Source organism: Cetorhinus maximus, chromosome 22, assembly GCF_964194155.1.
Source record: "Cetorhinus maximus chromosome 22, sCetMax3.hap1.1, whole genome shotgun sequence".
Classification (NCBI taxonomy): Eukaryota; Metazoa; Chordata; class Chondrichthyes; order Lamniformes; family Cetorhinidae; genus Cetorhinus; species Cetorhinus maximus.
Genome location: NC_135900.1, coordinates 45,380,800 through 45,396,426, shown reverse-complemented (window position 1 = coordinate 45,396,426; position 15,627 = coordinate 45,380,800). Strand labels below are relative to the sequence as shown.

The window sequence follows — 15,627 nt, the reverse complement described above, 5'->3', positions numbered from 1 at the left end:
TGCATGAGGAGCTGGAAGACGTAGGTGAAGTTTTAAATGAGTACTTTGCTTCTGTATTCACTTTAGCAAAGGATGATGTAAGTATAAAAATCAGGGAGGGGGCCTATGACATACTTGAACAAATTAGCTGAGAGGGAGGTGGTATTAGCTGTTTTAGCAGGCTTAAAAGTAGATAAATCTCCAGGCCCAAATGAGATGTATGCCAAGCTGCTGCGGGAGGCAAGGGAGGAGATTGCAGAGGCCCTGACATAAATTTTCAAATCCTCTCTGACAGGAGAGATGCCAGAGGACAGGAGGACAGCTAATGTGGTACCATTATTCAAGAAGGGTGGTAGGGATAAACCAGGGAACTATAGGCCAGTGAGTCTAACATCAGTGGTAGGGAAACTTGTGGAAAAAATTCTGAGGGACAGAATTAATCTCCACTTGGAGAGGTAAGAATTAATGAAGGACAGTCAACATGGCTTTGTCAGGGGGAGATCATGTCTAACATATTTGATTGAATTTTTTGAGATGACTAGGTGTGTAGATGAGGGTAGTGCAGTTATGTAGTCTTCATGGACTTCAGTAAAGCTTTTGACGAGGTCTCGCATGGGAGACTGGCCAAGAAGATAAGAGTCCATGGGATCCAGGGCAATTTTGCAAATTGGATCCAAAATTGGCTTAGTAGCAGGAGGCAGAGGGTGTTGGCCAAAGATGATTTTTGTGACTGGAAGCCTGTGGAAGCATACTGCAGGGCTTGGTGATGGGTCCCTTGCTGTTTGTAGTGTACATTAATGATCTAGACATGAATGTAGGAGTAAGAATGTAATGATCAGTAAGTTCGCAGATGATACGAAAATTGGTGGTGTGGTAAATAGCGAGAAGGAAAGCCTTAGACTATAAAGTCATAGAGGTCTACAGCACAGAAAAAGGCCCTTCGGCCCTTTGAGTCTGCGCCGGTCAAACAAGTACCTAACTATTCTAATCCCATTTTCCAGCACTAGATCCATAGCCTTGTATGCCATGGCACATCCAAATACTTCTTAAATGTTGTGAGGGTTTCTGCCTCTACCACCCTTTCAAGCAGTGTGTTCCAGATTCCCACCACCCTCTGGGTGAAAATATTCTCCACATCTCCTCTAAACCTCCTGTCCCTTAACTTAAACCTATGCATCTGGCTATTGGTCCCTCCACTGAGGGGAAGAGTTCCTTCCTGTCTACTGTATGCCCCTCATAATTTTATATACCTCAATCATGTCCCCCCTCAATCTCCTCTGCTCATGGGAAAATAACCCCAGTCTATCCAATCTCTCCTCATAACTAAAACTCTCCAGCCCAGGCAACATCCTGGTAAATCTCCTCTGCACTCTCTCTAGTGCAATCACGCTGTTCCTACAATGCAGATTCTAGAACTGCACGCAATACTCTAGCTGTGTCTTAACCAGCATTTTATTCAAGGAGCAGGGAGATTATGCTCCAACATAACCTCCCTGCTCTTATATTCTATGCCTCGGCTAATAAAGGCAAGTATCCCATATGCCACCTTATCTATCTGTCCTGTGACCTTAAGGGACTGATGCACATGCACACCAAGGTCCCTCTGATCCTCGGTACTTCCCAGGGTCCTACTGTTCATCGTGTATTCCTATGCCTTGTTTGTCCTGCCCAAGTGCATCGCCTCACACTTGTCCGGATTAAATTCCATTTGCCACTGATCAGCCCATCTGACCAGCCCGTCTATATCCTCCTGTAATCTAAGGCTATCCTCCTCACTACCACCCCACCAATTTTCATGTCATCCGCAAATTTTCTGATCAACCCTCCTACATTCAAGTCTAAATCTTTTATTTATACCACAAACAGCAAGGGACCCAACACTGATCGCTATGGAACCCCACTGGACACGGGCATCCAGTCACAAAAACACCCCACGACCATCACCCTCTGCTTCCTGCCACTCAGCCAATTCTGGATCCAATTTGCCAAATTGACTTGCGGGACCTTATCAAAAGCCTTGCTAAAGTCCGAGTAGACTACGTCAAATGCATTGCCCTCATCTACACACCTGGTCACCTCTTTGAAAAATTCAATCAAATTGGTCAGACATGACCTCCCCTTAACAAAACCATGCTGACTGTCCTTGATTAATCCTCATCTCTCCAACTGTAGATTAATTCTGTCCTTCAGAATTGCTTTCAATAGTTTCCCCACCACTGAGGTTAGACTGACTGGCCTGTAGTTCCCTGCTTTATCCCTTCCTCCCTTCTTGCATAACAGTACCACATTGGCTGTCCTCCAGTCCCCTGGCACCTCTCCTGTGGCCACAGAGGTATTGAAAATGATTGCCAGCGCCCCTGCTATCTCCTCCCTTGCCTCACTCAACAGCCTGGGATACATTTCATCCGGGCGTGGAGACTTATCTACTTTTAAGCCTGCCAGACCACATAGAACCTCCTCCCTTTCTATGCGAATTTCGTTAATTATATCACAGTCCTCCTGCCTGATTTCCAAGCCCACATCATCCCTCTCACTTGTGAACACTGACACAAGGTATTCATTTAGAACCCTACCAAATCTTCTGGTTCCACGTACAAATTACCACTATGGTCCTTAATGGGTCCTACTCTTTCCCTAGTTATTCTCTTACTCTTAATGAACTTGTAAAATAACTTTATTTTACCTGCCAATGCTTTTTCATGCCTCCTTTTTGCTCTCCTAATTTCCTTTTTAAGTCCTCCCCTACACATTCTATGCTCCTCTAGGGCTTCTGCTGTTTTGAGCCCTCGGTATCTGCCATAAGCCTCCCTTTTTCAGGTTCCCTGGATTTATTGGTCCCATCCTGTCTCTACTGGAATATGTTGGTCCTATATTCTCCCTATTTCCTTCTTGAATGAGTTCCACTGCTCTGACGCAGACGTACCTAAAAGTAGCTGCTCCCAGTCCACTCTGGCCAAATCATATCTGATCTTATTAAAATTGGCCTTCCCCCAATTTAGAACTCTGATTTCTGACCTATTCTTGTCCTTTTCCATAACAACCTTGAATCTAATGGAGTTATGGTCACCATCTGCAAAATGTTCCCCCACTGATATCTCTACCACTTGCCTGGCTTCATTCCCTAAAATTAAGTCCAGGTCCGCCCCCTCTCTTGTAGGACCGTCTACGTACTGACTTAAAAAACTCTCCTGGATACATTTTAAGAATTCCGCTCCCTCTAAGCCTATCACACTATGACTAATCCAGTTAATGTTGGGGGAAGTTGAAATCCCCCACTATTACTACCCCATTATTTTTACACTTCTCTGAAATTTGCCTACATATCTGCTCTTCTATTTCTCTGACTGTTTGTGGGCCTATAGTGCACTCCCAGCAACGTGAATGCTCCTTCTTTGTTTTTAAATTCTACCCATATGGCTTCATTTGAGGAGCCTTCTAAGATGTCATCCCTCCTTACTGCTGTAATGGATTCCTTGATCAATATTGTGATACCCCGTCCTCTTTTACCTCCTTCCCTGTCTTGCCTGAAGACTCTATATCCTGGAACATTGAGCAGCCAATTTTGCTCCTCTCTCAACCATGTCTCTGTGACAGCAATGACATCGTACTTCCATGTGGTAACGTGCCCTCAACTCATCTGCCTTATTCATCAGATTCCTTGCATTAAAATAAATACCATCCAACCGTGCCAAACTCCCTTATGCCTTAACTGGTCTATAAGTTCTATGCCTTCCATACTCACTTTCTCTCTTTTCTAATTCTGGCTGTGCATCTCCCCTGCTGAACCTCCTCTCAGGATCCCATCCCCCTGCCAAGTTAGTTTAAACCCTCCCCAACAGCACTAGCAAACCTCCCCGCAAGGATGTTGGTCCCATTCCGGTTCCAGTGCAACCTGTCCGCCTTGTACAGGACCCACCCGCCCCAGAAACAGCCCCAATGTCCCAGAAATCTAAAGCCCTCCCTCCTGCACCATCTCTGCAGTCACGGATTCACCTGGACTAACCTCCTATTTCTATATTCACTAGCGCGTGGCACCGGAAGTAATCTAGAGACTACTTACCTTTGAGGTCCTGTTTTTTTAATTGCTTCCTAGCTCCCTAAATTCTGCTTGCAGGACCTCATTCCTCTTTCTACCTATGTTGTTGGCACCAATATGTATCATGATCTCTGTCTGTTTGCCCTCCCCCTTTAGAATGCCCTGCAGCCATTCAGTGACACCCTTGACCCTGGCACCAGGGAGACAACATACCATCCTGGAGTCATGTCTATGGCCACAGAAATGCATGTCTGCTCTCCTTACTATTAAGTCTCCTACCACTATTATTCTTCTCCCCTTTTTCATCCCCCACCCCCCGCACAGCTGAGCCACTCACAGTGCCGTGAGTGTGGCTGCACTTCTCAGATTAACCGTCACTCTCACTGTTTTCCAACACTCGAGCAAGATGCACCCTGGGGATTTCCTGACTACCTGCCTGACACCTTTCTTCTGACTGATGGTCATCCATTCCCTCTCTGTCTGCACTTCTGTAAGCTGTGGGGGTGACCATGTCTAAAAATGTACTATCCACAAAACTCTCAGCCCTCGCGAATGCACCTCAGTCCCTCTAGCTGCTGCTCAAGCTCCGAAACTCAGAGCTCATGTAGCTGCAGCTGGTGGCACTTCCTGCACACGTGGTTGGTCAGAGCGCAAGGAGCAGCTAGGACTTCCCACATGTTGCAGGTGGTACATAACACGGGAATGAGCTGCCCTGACAAGCCTCTAGTTGAAAGAAAAACACCTTACTTTAAGTTAAACTGAGTAAAAAAAAGTTAAATTATTTATGTACTTCAAATAAAATCTAGAACTCTTACCTTTCCTTAGCGTAATCTATTTTAAATTGGAAAAAAAACTGGAGAAAAACACACGCACTACTCACCAATCAGCTCTCACCTTTGTGCTGATGCCACTTTTTGAAGCTTTCCCGCACTCACGCTGGTTCTGATCTCTCCGCCGCTCTCTTGCGCTGTCTTGTGATGTTAGTCTTGTTATTTTCAACAAGAACTGACTGCAGGACACTCTTCCCAGACTGCTTCACCACGATGCTGACTGCAGGACACTCTTCCCAGACTGCTTCACCGCGATGCTAACTGCAGGACACTCTTCCCAGACTGCTTCACCGCGATGCTGACTGCAGGACACTCTTCCCAGACTGTTTCACCGCAATGCTGTTATAGGACGATATAGATGAGCTGGTCAGGGGGGCAGAGCAGTGGCAAATGGAATTTAATCCTGAAAAGCGTGGGGAGATGCATTTTGGGAGGGCTAATAAGGTAAGGGAGTATACGATGAATGGTAGGACTCTAGGAAGTACAGGGGCTTGATGGCTGGTATGGACACAATGGGCTGAAAAGCCTCTCTCTGTGCTGTAAAACTCCTATGACTGTAATGCTTTTGAGTACACAAGAATTGTCCATGAATTGATGTACATTGACACAAAATGTCAATTGTTGTAATTGGGCTACAATCAAACTCTTTTGAGGTAATAAATTCAAATATAACTTTGATGCTCTCTCTAACAAAAGAAAACATATTTTCTTCTATGTGCACACACATGGTATTCCTTATCTGGGAGGTAGCAGATAGCCCTCAAGACTTCTGCCAGGATTGCTGTTGAGCTGGTTCCTGGTTCTTGTTTATGGGAATCTTGGTTTGAGGTTTTATTGGAATGTTTACTAGGGTGGATTAAAGCACATACTAATCTGATGAGCAGTGACTGTTATTGACTGTTTAAAATTTAATTTTGCAGGCCTGCTTTGACTGTTCAGCCAAGAACCCGAGCTGGGCCAGTATAACCTATGGCGTCTTTCTCTGTATTGACTGTTCAGGGACACATCGATCGCTGGGTGTTCACTTAAGTTTTATCAGGTACTGTACCTTCTAGGACAAGTTTTGTGCAGGCTGCTTGAAATACAAAGAATGTGCTTAACCTTTTTAGAAATCTTCAAGTTGATGATTTTCTGCATTCACATGAGTATTTTAATTACTTGACCAGGTATTAAACAAAAATGCATTTTAGAAGATGTTCAGTTAGCATTAAGTTGGCATTCTCAGTCAGAGACCAGGATGACTGCTATCAAAAATGGAAATACTTATGCAGTCATAGGTACCTTTTTGATTTTGGGATGGAGATACATTGGAGTAAAGCTCTCGTTACTCTACCCAATGGTTCTCAAGCTGGTGTCCATGGACCCTGTGGGTCTGCAGAGACCATCCAGGGGTTCTGGAACGTGGGGCTGGTCCACAGGTGGATGGTGTGGTTAAGTGTAAGCGAGAAAGTGGTAACTGGAGGTGTGCTCTGCACTCTCCCCAGCTTTTGTCAAGGGTAAGATAGACTCTGCAGTGAGAAGCAGAAACATCTATCTTAGTAATATCTGTAAGCAAATAACAGTTTTTTTAAAGACATTATTAAAACACATCACATGCAACACTTTCATATAAGGTGTATTATATAGCATTATAGTTCAGATGGGCTCAGTGATTAGTAATCCATGTGAAAGGGGGCACTTCAACCCAAAAAGTTTGCAAACCCATGCTTTACTCAGTGTATGATGGGGATCACTGGAGAGCTTCAGCCACTAGCTGGCAGCAGAGTAGATTCGAGTTTTGGTAGAGGAGGATGATATTGAGGTAAAAGTGTCCTGGAGTCAGATCAGATGTGGTGGAACAAGCAGAGTTTGTGGGCTAGCAATGAGCCAAGGTTCCTGGACCTCTAGATTAAGTCTGTATTTAAATTTGATTTTTTTTTTTTAAGAAGCAGGTTAAGCCATTAAGATCATAAACTTGTGTGTTTTAAAATGTGCATTAATTTTATATTTTGTTTAAAATGAAGAAGCATTGAAATAGAATGAGAACAAAGGTTAAGAAGAGAATCACATGAAGTATTGGTGCAATGGTCTATAATCTGCTTAATTGAAAAGCAGGAGATGGTGGTCTTTACATTATGACGTGAAGAAGTGTAGGAGAAAATAAAGAAACTGAGAATGTGTCGATAGTTGAGGTAGTAGGAAGTAAATCGGATCCAAAATTGAAACAGAAGAGCTGGCAAAATTAGATGGGTTCTGCTGATCTAGAGAGGAAAAAAGCAACGACAGAAACTCCCCCTGCCCAGTACTCTGCATGAATGAAGCATTATACCTGAAGCATTAATTTCCCATAGCCCATAGATGCTGTATGTCTCCAGCATTTTCTGTTTTATTTGATTTCTCTCATATGTAACGTTTTGACTTATATATGGATGTTGAATCCAATATAATTTTTAAGTGACATTTGTGCTGATGTCTTTATGATAAATAATCATACACTTGCAAATAGAATGTTTACAATCCATTGTCTAAATATCAAAATGCAATGACTATGGTTGTTGATTTTAACAAACCATAATGGGAAAGCCTCTTCTCAGCAATGTTGGCTGCTTTTCTTAATGTATTTTTATTTTATTTCCTTTGGATTAATTGATCTTCCAGATCTACAGAACTGGATTCTAATTGGTCCTGGTTTCAGCTGAGATGTATGCAACTTGGTGGAAATGCAAATGCTGTAAGTAAAGATTTCTGTCAACACTTTTAAAAGCTTGTGCTATAATTAGTTAACTGGCAGTTGGTGTCTGTTTTGTGAATGTTTGTATTCTGTGCTTTAGGAGGATTGTGTTTTACAAAAATTAGCAGCAACACCAAAAAGCTTAGTTATTTTTCCACTGTTGCGAGGCTGTAACAGCAGCACAGGAATATTTAGCAAGCTTGTGTGAAATAAGGTATCTGAGGTATCCTTGCGACAACATTACATGTCACTAAAATTAAATCAGCTCAAGTCCCTGAATCATGTTGGAGACATTAAATCCAGATAGAGAAGATGGCAGATATCTTAAATTATGCTTCTTTGATCATAGTGTGACCGAAGTAAACTAAAACACCGCAAGTGAGGGTTACTAAAGATTTTCTGCTGAAACATTATAATATGGAAGGTAAAAAGATAAACCAGTCACAATCTCCTTGCATCCAATAGTTGCTTTCTGAAGTAACATTGTTGTCGTTGTACTTAGTTATTGATACAGGATGCTGTAAGAAAGGGATAAAATTATACAGACAATGTGCTTTAGTATTGTATGGTTCTTGTGTGATATTCCTAATTCATTACTTGAAACTGTTCTTTCGACTATTGCCCATAACAGAGCTCTAACCAGCACTTGCCGCGAGTGTTCTTTAGCTGGAAATAATCTCTAGGCACAACCCAAGATATAACAAATAAGAAATAACAAAACCTTGGTTATTCTACAAAGTGTTTTCACACTTGAGTGTGCAGATTGCATATCCATCCTTCATTATACTCCACTGAAATGCAGATGATAGCACTGTGTATTCTGCAATTGTGACTGTTGCATGAACAAATAAATGGCAAAATCAATGGAAAAGTCAATGTTATGGTGTTAAAATATTGTGTTGTACCTTATCAATGATCAGTTCTTATAATGGAATAGTTTTTCATCTGTGAGCATTCTAATCATACCAGTCACTGACAAGCCCACCAGGCAATGCTAAATGCAGTAAGCCCCTAGTTAGCTTGATGCCATTTGTGTCTCTACAAGCTTGGCACTTTACCATTGTCCAGCAAGAAAAACTGTGATATATCTGCCAAATGCACTGGAAAATAAAGTCCATATTTTTCTTTACTTTGTCTGCTCTTGAACTATAGATAAAGATGTAGCAAAGTAACTTTATTTTGATTTTCAATAGAATGCTTTCTTCCGTCAACATGGCTGCAACACCAGTGACACTAATGCAAAATACAACAGCCGTGCTGCCCAGCTTTATAGAGAGAAGCTCAGATCACTGGCAGTTGCTGCAACTAGAAAATATGGGACTGAGGTAAGCATAATCTATTGTGTAAGTGACCATGAACCTCACTTTTGTTATCAAACCTTCCATGTGGTCCTTGGTAATAATTCCAAACAACGGTGATGTACATAGCTTGGAAATATTTTCAGAACAGCACGAAATGCATTGGAAAATAAACTTAGCCGACCGTACTCACAGTACTCAAAGGATGCCCTCTCCCTCGCCGCCCCCTCCCTCGCCGCCCCCTCCCTCGCCGCCCCCGCCCCCTCCCTCGCTTCCGCAGTAATCTAATTAACTAGTTGTAGCTGCAAGCAGAGCCTGTATAAACCCTGTTTTAAAGCTGGCCTAATACTCAGCTGCTTCCAGTCCAAACAGCAACTTTTAGTTAATTACTAAATTAAAGAACAACTCGAATTTAGATAGAAATTAACCCTTAAGATCATAAGACATAGGAGCAGAAATTAGGCTATTCGGCCCATCGAGTCTGCTCCGCCATTCAATCATGGCTGATAAGTTTCTCAACCCCATTCTCCCGCCTTCTCCCCGTAACCTTTGATCCTCTTGCCAATCAAGAACCTATCTATCTCGGTCTTAAGTACACTCAATGACCTGGCCTCCAAAGCCTTCTGTGGCAATTAATTCCATAGGTTCACCACTCTCTGGCTAAAGAAGTTTCTCCTCATCTCTGTTCTAAAAGGTCTTCCCTTTACTCTGAGGCTGTGCCCTCGGGTCCTAGTCTCTCCTACTAATGGAAACATCTTCCCCATGTCCACTCTATCTAGGCCTTTCAGTATTCTGTAAGTTTCAATCACATCCCCCCATATCCTTCTAAACTCCATCAAGTATAGACCCAGAGTCCTCAAACGTTCCTCATATGTTAAGCCTTTCATTCCTGGGATCATTCACTTGAACCTTCTCTGGACCCTCTCCATGGCCAGCGCATCCTTCCTGAGAAAAGGGGCCCGAAATTGCTCACAATATTCTAAATGTGGTCTGACCAGAGCCTTATAAAGCCTCAGGAGCACATCCCTGCTTTTATATTCTAGTCCTCTCGAAATAAATGCCAACATTGCATTTGCCTTCCTAACTACCGCGTCAACCTGCAAGTTAACCATAAGAGAATCTTGGACTAGGACTTCCAAGTCCCTTTGCACTCCAGATTTCTGAATTCTCTCCCCATTTAGAAAATAGTCTATGCCTCTGTTCTTCCTACCAAAGTGCATGACCTTACACTTGCCCACGTTGTATTCCATCGGCCACTTCTTGCCCATTCTCCTAACCTGTCCAAATCCTTCTGCAGCCTCCCCGCCTCCTCAATACTACCTGTCCCTCCACCTATCTTTGTATCATCTGCAAACTTAGCCAGGATGCCCTCAGTTCTTTCATCTAGATCATTAATGTATAAAGTGAAAAGTTGTGGTCCCAACACTGACCCCTGCGGAACTCCACTAGTCACCGGCCGCCGTCCTGAGAAGGACCCCCTTATACCCACTCTCTGCCTCCTGCCAGACAGCCAATCTTCTATCCATGCTAGTACCTTGCCTCTAACCCCATGGGCTCTTATCTTACTGAGCAGCCTCCTGTGCGGCACCTTGTCAAAGGCCTTCTGGAAGTCCAAGTAGATAACATCCATTGGCTCTCCTTTGTCTAACCTACTCGTTACCTCCTCAAAGAATTCTAACAGATTTGTCAGGCATGACCTCCCCTTGATGAAACCATGCTGACTTTACCCTATTTTACCATGCACTTCCAAGTATTCTGAAATCTCATCTTTAATAATGGACTCTAAAATCTTACCAACGACCGATGTCAGGCTAATCGGCCTGTAATTTCCCGTCTTTTGCCTCACTCCCTTCTTAAACAGGGAGGTTACATTAGCGATTTTCCAATCCTCCAGGACCCTCCCTGACTCCAGTGATTCCTGAAAGATCACCACTAACGTCTCCACTATCTCTTCAGCTGTCTCCTTCAGAACTCTGGGGTGTAATCCATCTGGTCCAGGTGATTTATCCACCTTCAGACCTTTCAGTTTTCCTAGCACCTTCTCCTTGGTAATGGCCACCAAACTCACCTCTGCCCCCCGACTCTCTTGAAATTTGGGGATGTTACTCGTATCTTCCACCATGAAGACTGACGCAAAGTACCTATTCAGTTCCTCCGCCATTTCTTTGTTCCCCACTACTACTTCTCCAGCGTCATTTTCCAGCGGCCCAAAGTCCACTTTTGCCTCTCTCTTACCCTTTATATATCTAAAAAAACTCTTGCAATCTTCTTTTATATTACTGCCTAGTTTGCCCTCATATTTAATCTTCTCCCTCATTTCTTTTTTAGTTGTCCTCTGTTGGTCTTTGTAGGCTTCCCAATCCCCTGGTTTCCCACTGCTCTTCGCCGCATTGTATGCTTTCTCTTTAGCTTTTATGCTGTCCCTGACTTCCCTTGTCAGCCATGGTTGCCTCGTCCTCCCTTTAGTATGCTTCTTCTTCCTAGGGATGAATTTTTGCTGTGTCTCCCAAATTACTGCCAGGTCTCCCAAATTACTCTCAGATTCCCTCAGTCACCAAGCTCCAACTTAAGCACTCTACTGCAGCCCAGAGCGACACTCCAGTGCAGACTCAAAACGTTAAACTCTGTTTCTGTCTCCACAGATACTGCCAGACTGCTGAATTTTTCCAGCATTTTCTGTTTTTATTTTAGAGTTCTAAAGAGATAGGATTCATTGTTTAAGCAATTGAAACTGGAATGGAAGAGAAACCCCAAACATGAATTAAAGGAAAATGTTTGCCTTCAACATAGCAGCAAAATTCGATGAGTTACATTTTTCTCTCTTATTTATATGGTTCAGCTGTGGATCGATGATGCAGGAAATCCGCCTTTATCGCCTCAGAGTAAAGATGAAGACTTCTTTGCCTCACATACTACTGTAAGTGTTTAATTAGTTTCACAATGTATCAGTACGATTTTTGGTGGAGGTAGCCCGGGAAAGAATATCTTTACAATTCTTCAGGCTGAATATTGCATCCAAGAGTAGATGAACACTGATGCTACTACAAAGCTAGAAGCCAGCTGATGAAAAGAATTTTAGTGGATTTGACTAGCCGACCCTGGAAATGGGTAAGAGGTTGATTCAAGTGCTGCAAGCAGTAAGCATTTGTTCGTGGAATTATGTTGGGATGGAAGAAAGTGTTGAGTGGAGTGTCCTAGGATTTGTATGAGACTACTACGGTGTCTAACTCACATTTAATTACTTGGGTCCAAAAATGTAATGCAATTGATCAAATTCAGATGACAAGAAGGGGTAAACCAAACCTAAGGATCAGCCTGGGATCTACAAAAGGAGCCAGGCGAAATATGCAAAAGATAATAAATGCATTAGTGTACAATGGACAAAAAAATGCAGAGGACACATGCACTGTTTGATTGCATAAGGAAGAGCTTGGGAGACTCCTTGCTGATTGAATATGTTGAGCAGTCAATAAGGCAGATAGAGTAGTGAACTACATAGCCAAAACAGTAGAGTCCAAGAAAGTCTTTTTTTAACACAGTACTCTGTCAGACCATACCTTCAGTTTTCTGTCAAGTTCTGGTATCTGAGGCACCCAGGAAACATTTAAAGTATGAGAGTTGAGTGCAGAGAAGAATTACAACTCTGATTCCTAGTGTTAAAGGCACAGACTTGAACTTTTCAGCCTTGCAAGGAGATAGCCATGCAGAAGTCTGCAAGATGATGGAGGGTAAATCTGGAAAGTACTTCAAACTAAATAGGACAATAATTTTCTAGGACACAAGTTCATACTAATTCATTCATGAGGTCCCAAGCCTACCTCAGCAGAGCTTGAATTGAACCCATGCTGTTGATGTTATTCTGAACCACACGCTAGCCGTCCAGTCAACTGGGCTAACCAGCCCCTTAGGTTCATATTAGTGAAAGGCAAATTTATATATTCAACTAACTGAAACCATCCAACACATTTTAAGTGGTGAATCCCTATAACAACTTTTAGTATTGACACCATTAAATACAATTTTTTTTTTCTAAATGTTTTGTTAATTTAAGTTGAATATTGAAAGTTTTAGTTTTATGTTAAAAACTTCAAAAAAAATTGTATCTGTGCTCTTCCTTTCAGCTTAAAAAATTTGGAAAGTCTTTGTAGAATTTAAAATGGTATATTCAAATGCAATGCCAGGGTACTGTTCCAAACTATTGTAAGAGGTAAAAGCAAAAAACTGCGGATGCTGGAAATCCAAAACAAAAATAAAAATACCTGGAAAAACTCAGCAGGTCTGGCAGCATCTGCGGAGAGGAGCACAGTTAACGTTTCGAGTGTGAATGACCCTTCAACAGAACTAAGTAAAAACAGAAGTGAGGTGAAATATAAGCTGGTTTAAGGGGGGGTGGGGGTGAGACAAGAACAGCTGGATAGAGGGCCAGTGATAGGTGGAGATAACCAAAAGATGTCACAGACAAAAGGACAAAGAGGTGTTGAAGGTGGTGATATTATCTAAAGGAATGTGCTAATTAAGGGTAGAAAGCAGGACGAGCAAGGTACAGATAGCCCTAGGGGGGTGGGGTGGGGGGAAGGGATCGAAATAGGCTAAAAGGTAGAGATAAAACAATGGATGGAAATACACTTAAAAATAATGGAAGTAGATGGGAAAAGAAAAACCTATATAAATTATTGGAAAAAACAAAAAGGAGGGGGAAAATCAGAAAGGGGGTGGGGATGGAGGAGAAAGTTCATGATCTAAAATTGTTGAACTCAATATACAGTCTGGAAGGCTGTAAAGTGCCTAGTCGGAAGATGAGGTGCTGTTCCTCCAGTTTGCGTTGAGCTTCACTGGAACAATGCAGCAAGCCAAGGACGGGCATGTGGGCATGAGACCAGGGTGGAGTGTTGAAATGGCAAGTGACAGGGAGGTCTGGGTAATGCTTGCGGACAGACTGATGGTGTTCTGCAAAGCGGTCACCAAGTCTGCGTTTGGTCTCTCCAATGTAGAGGAAACTGCATTGGGAGCAACGAATGCAGTTGACTAAGTTGAGGGAAGAGCAAGTGAAATGCTGCTTCACTTGAAAGGAGTGTTTGGGCCCTTGGACGGTGAGGAGAGGGGAAGTGAAGGGGCAGGTGTTGCACCTTCTGCGGTTGCATGGGAAGGTGCCGTGGGAGGGGGTTGAGGTGTAGTGGGTGATGGAGGAGTGGACCAGGGTGTCCCGGAGGGAACGATCCCTGCGGAATACCGCCGGGGGCGGGGTGAAGGGAAGATGTGTTTGGTGGTGGCATCATGCTGGAGTTGGCGGAAATGGTGGAGGATGATCCTTTGAATGCGGAGGCTGGTGGGGTGATAAGTGAGGACAAGGGGGACCCTATCATGTTTCTGGGAGGGAGAAGAAGGTGTGAGGGCGGATGTGCGGGTGATGGGCCGGACACGGTTGAGGGCCCTGTCAACCACCGTGGGTGGAAAACCTCGGTTAGGGAAGAAGGAAGACATGCCAGAAGAACTGTTTTTGAAAGTGGCATCATCAGAACAGATGCGACTGAGACGAAGGAACTGAGAGAATGGGATGGAGTCCTTACAGGAAGCGGGGTGTGAGGAGCTGTAGTCGAGGTAGCTGTGGGAGTCGGTAGGTTTGTAATGGATATTGGTGGACAGTCTATCACCAGAAATTGAGACAGAGAGGTCAAGGAAGGGAAGGGAAGTGTCAGAGATGGACCATGTGAAAATGATGGAGGGGTGGAAATTAGAAGCAAAATTAATTAACTTTTCCAGGTCCAGACGAGAGCATGAAGCAGCACCAAAGTAACCATCGATGTACCGGAGAAAGAGTTGTGGGAGGGGGCCGGAGTAGGACTGGAACAAGGAATGTTCCACATACCCCATAAAGAGACAGGCATAGCTGGGGCCCATGCGGGTACCCATCAATTTCTGGTGATAGACTGTCCACCAATATCCATTACAAGCCTACCGACTCCCACAGCTACCTCGACTACAGCTCCTCACACCCCGCTTCCTGTAAGGACTGCATCCCATTCTCTCAATTCCTTCGCCTCGGTCGCATCTGTTCTGATGATGCCACTTTCAAAAACAGTTCCTCTGACATATCCTCCTTCCATAACCGAGGCTTTCCACCCACGGTGGTTGACAGGACCCTCAACCGTGTCCGGCCCATCTCCCGCGCATCCGCCGTCATACCTTCTTCTCCCTCACAGAAACATGATAGGGTCCCCCTTGTCCTCACTTATCACCCCACCAGCCTCCGCATTCAAAGGATCATCCTCCGCCATTTCCGCCAACTCCAGCATGATGCCACCACCAAACACATCTTCCCTTCACCCCCCCTGGCAGCATTCCGCAGGGATCATTCCCTCCGGGACACCCTGGTCCACTCCTCCATCACCCCCTACACCTCAACCCCCTCCCACGGCACCTTCCCATGCAACCGCAGAAGGTGCAACACCTGCCCCTTCACTTCCCCTCTCCTCACCGTCCAAGAGCCCAAACACTCCTTTCAAGTGAAGCAGCATTTCACTTGCACTTCCTTCAACTTAGTCTACTGCATTCGTTGCTCCCAATGCAGTTTCCTCTACGTTGGAGAGACCAAATGCAGACTGGGTGACCGCTTTGCAGAACACCTTCGGTCTGTCCGCAAGCATTACCCAGACCTCCCTGTCACTTGCCATTTCAACACTCCACCCTGGTCTCATGCCCACATGTCCGACCTTGGCTTGCTGCATTGTTCCAGTGAAGCTCAATGCAAACTGGAGGAACAGCACCTCATCTTCC

The 15,627-nt window shown here is 44.0% G+C and overlaps 1 protein-coding gene across 2 annotated transcripts in view; it reads left to right on the top strand.

Moving 5' to 3' along the window:
* The window catches only part of LOC144696660 (ADP-ribosylation factor GTPase-activating protein 3-like), a 93,579-nt gene that overhangs the window by 17,889 nt on the left and 60,063 nt on the right, over positions 1-15,627 (top strand). For both annotated transcript variants that reach the window (XM_078568219.1, XM_078568217.1), the window contains exons 2-5: positions 5,766-5,884; positions 7,483-7,555; positions 8,749-8,880; positions 11,693-11,770. In XM_078568219.1, coding sequence (XP_078424345.1) covers positions 5,766-5,884; positions 7,483-7,555; positions 8,749-8,880; positions 11,693-11,770 — 402 coding nt within the window. The remainder of the gene's footprint in view (positions 1-5,765; positions 5,885-7,482; positions 7,556-8,748; positions 8,881-11,692; positions 11,771-15,627) is intronic.